Genomic DNA, 2,236 nt, shown 5'->3' with positions numbered 1-2,236 from the left:
GCACATCCAGGGATACTAAGGTTATTTGGAGAACAAGAAGAGGAGGAAATTGTTAAATGATGTTGATTCTTAGTTTCAGGATTTTTTTATAATGAATGCTAAAACCTAAACTGTTTTAGAAAATATTAATCAATTTGCAAACATGTTTGTGCATGCCTGAAAAGCACTATGTACAGAAAACGAATGTGTTCTTTCCCAGGGCAACTGTTAAAGATTCATGCAGATTTACACTGTCCACAGTCTTTAAAAATTTCACCAAATGGTGGGTTAATAGCCCAGTTTTGAAACCAACTAGCTTTCATCTGGAAAAAAAACTAAATCCATAACGTCATAAAAATATATTTTCACCGATTGAAAGGTGAAATGGTGCCCTTGTCTTGTTCAAAACGGAAATTGGCCATGTGAAAGCCTTGCCCTCCGAAGGCATTTTATGTCAATTACGCGCGCCAGTGGTCACCGATACTGTGAGGGCTTTTGTAAGGGGTGCTGAAAGGTGAGAATCTATTTTAAAGTACTTAACTGATTGCTAGTTGTTGAGAACAGAAGTCTCTCGCATTATAAATCACAATTACGAAAAGCTTATGAAAACCTAAGAATTAGAATAAACTTCACGGGTGTATACTGTAGGCGGCAAAACATATTTTGTGTAGGCTGTTTGGTGCTTTCGTCTTCCAACCGTTGACATAAATTCTATGAAACATATGGCGTATGTGCAATACATTATTTAGGCAGGAAACCGAGTTCCAATAGTTGCTATTTAATTTCAATCTAAACACACATAAAGACCCATATACATAAATTCACACGGACCAAAACGAATTCAACAGAAAAGTGTTACTGTAGCTGAAAATTAAGTTTTTTTTAATATCAAGCAATATTAAATTATAAGATATGATATGCAGCAATAAATTTATATTAGTATTATATAATAACAAAGTATACATCTCTGAATTATTTCAAATGTGATTTTCTTATTTTTAGAGGCACTTTAAGAGAGGTTTTGAGTGTCCTATGTCTTTTTTCTGAAAATAAATTCTATTTCAGTTATCGTTACAAGTTTATTGCCCCCAACATATTAGTTTGGCTATTACTGTAATAAACTAGTGTGCATGTTATCATCTGCAGTTATGCAGTATTTCTTTTTATGATATTTCAGATATCAGATATATATTTATATCAGATAGGCCTATATATTTATATTTCAGATATATATTTAATTAAATGCTTGCTATGTAGAATCTAATCCTATTGTTTATAAATTGGAACTTCAGAATAACTTCTGTAGTAGGCTAAGCATTGATAAACCAAGCGCTCTCACAGCATAAACTTCCATGGTAAAGAAACGAATTTATGTTCATGAGAAATAGCCACCTACAATAGCTCGTTTGAAATAACGGTATGCACAACAACAAACAAATTAGGCTATGCCAATTATTTTAAAACCCTACCCACGGGATGATGACAGGAGTCCCTCCAGCGATGTGAAACGTCTTCCGTCCCTTCTCAAAACGTACCAGTAGAGGTTTGTTCGTGGGGGTCCGACACGTCGCGAACAGAGTAAATGCACCTTTGCTTTGAAATTAAACGTATGAACCTCGTTAACATGTAGGCTTCACTTGGGTCCTGCGCGAAGCAACTGTGGCGAGGTTGGCTGACAAGAGAAGTGCTACCGCTCAACGTCGGTCCTCTCTGAGAATGACATTCTCTCTCGCTCTTCCTTCCTCCACCTTCGTCTTCGCTCTCTCCCGTGGGAGCATTCGAGCCGCCTTGTGAACAGTGAATTCATTATCTCCTACTGGGTTAGGCTACATCTATATCAGAGTAAGATATTGGATATATTGGTAATGGTAATTTCTTCACCACACGTGCTAAATGTTTTTTCTTTCTTTTTCATGGAATTGACATGTGCTGTAGGAGTCCTAGATTGGGAGAGATGAGAGATGACATTTTCTATTGCTTGAAAATCCTAATTAGGGTAACCACAGTATCAAGATTTTCACATTTATGTATTGCTTTATGTCTGGAAAAGTATGGTCAAAAAGTCCCAGGGCTTTTTGTTCAAGTTAGGGGTAGCCTATACTCTAAAGTTAGACCGAAAGGTTCCCCTGTTACGATGTGTAGTACCAGCGTCCACCTGCTGGATGAGACACACATTACACCTGTTGGTCCATGGGAACATCAGAGAATGACCAAAGGTAACAAAGGAGCATATTTTTTCTCTAACAGCCATATATCT

General features: G+C 36.9%; 1 protein-coding gene across 2 annotated transcripts in view; it reads right to left on the bottom strand.

Moving 5' to 3' along the window:
* rnf220b (ring finger protein 220b) overlaps positions 1-1,670 on the bottom strand; it is a 45,494-nt gene extending 43,824 nt beyond the window's left edge. For both annotated transcript variants that reach the window (XM_048252697.1, XM_048252698.1), the window contains exons 1-2: positions 1,449-1,670; positions 1-15 (exon numbers count right to left, since the gene is read on the bottom strand). The exon at positions 1-15 is cut by the window's left edge and continues 772 nt beyond it. In XM_048252697.1, coding sequence (XP_048108654.1) covers positions 1-6 — 6 coding nt within the window. In that variant the 5' untranslated portion in view covers positions 7-15; positions 1,449-1,670. The remainder of the gene's footprint in view (positions 16-1,448) is intronic.
* Between the last annotated feature and the right edge of the window lie 566 nt (positions 1,671-2,236).

The sequence above is a fragment of the Alosa alosa genome, chromosome 9, assembly GCF_017589495.1.
Source record: "Alosa alosa isolate M-15738 ecotype Scorff River chromosome 9, AALO_Geno_1.1, whole genome shotgun sequence".
Taxonomy (NCBI): Eukaryota; Metazoa; Chordata; class Actinopteri; order Clupeiformes; family Clupeidae; genus Alosa; species Alosa alosa.
Note: the sequence above shows the minus strand (reverse complement) of the source record. Positions and strands in the feature narration are given on the sequence as shown.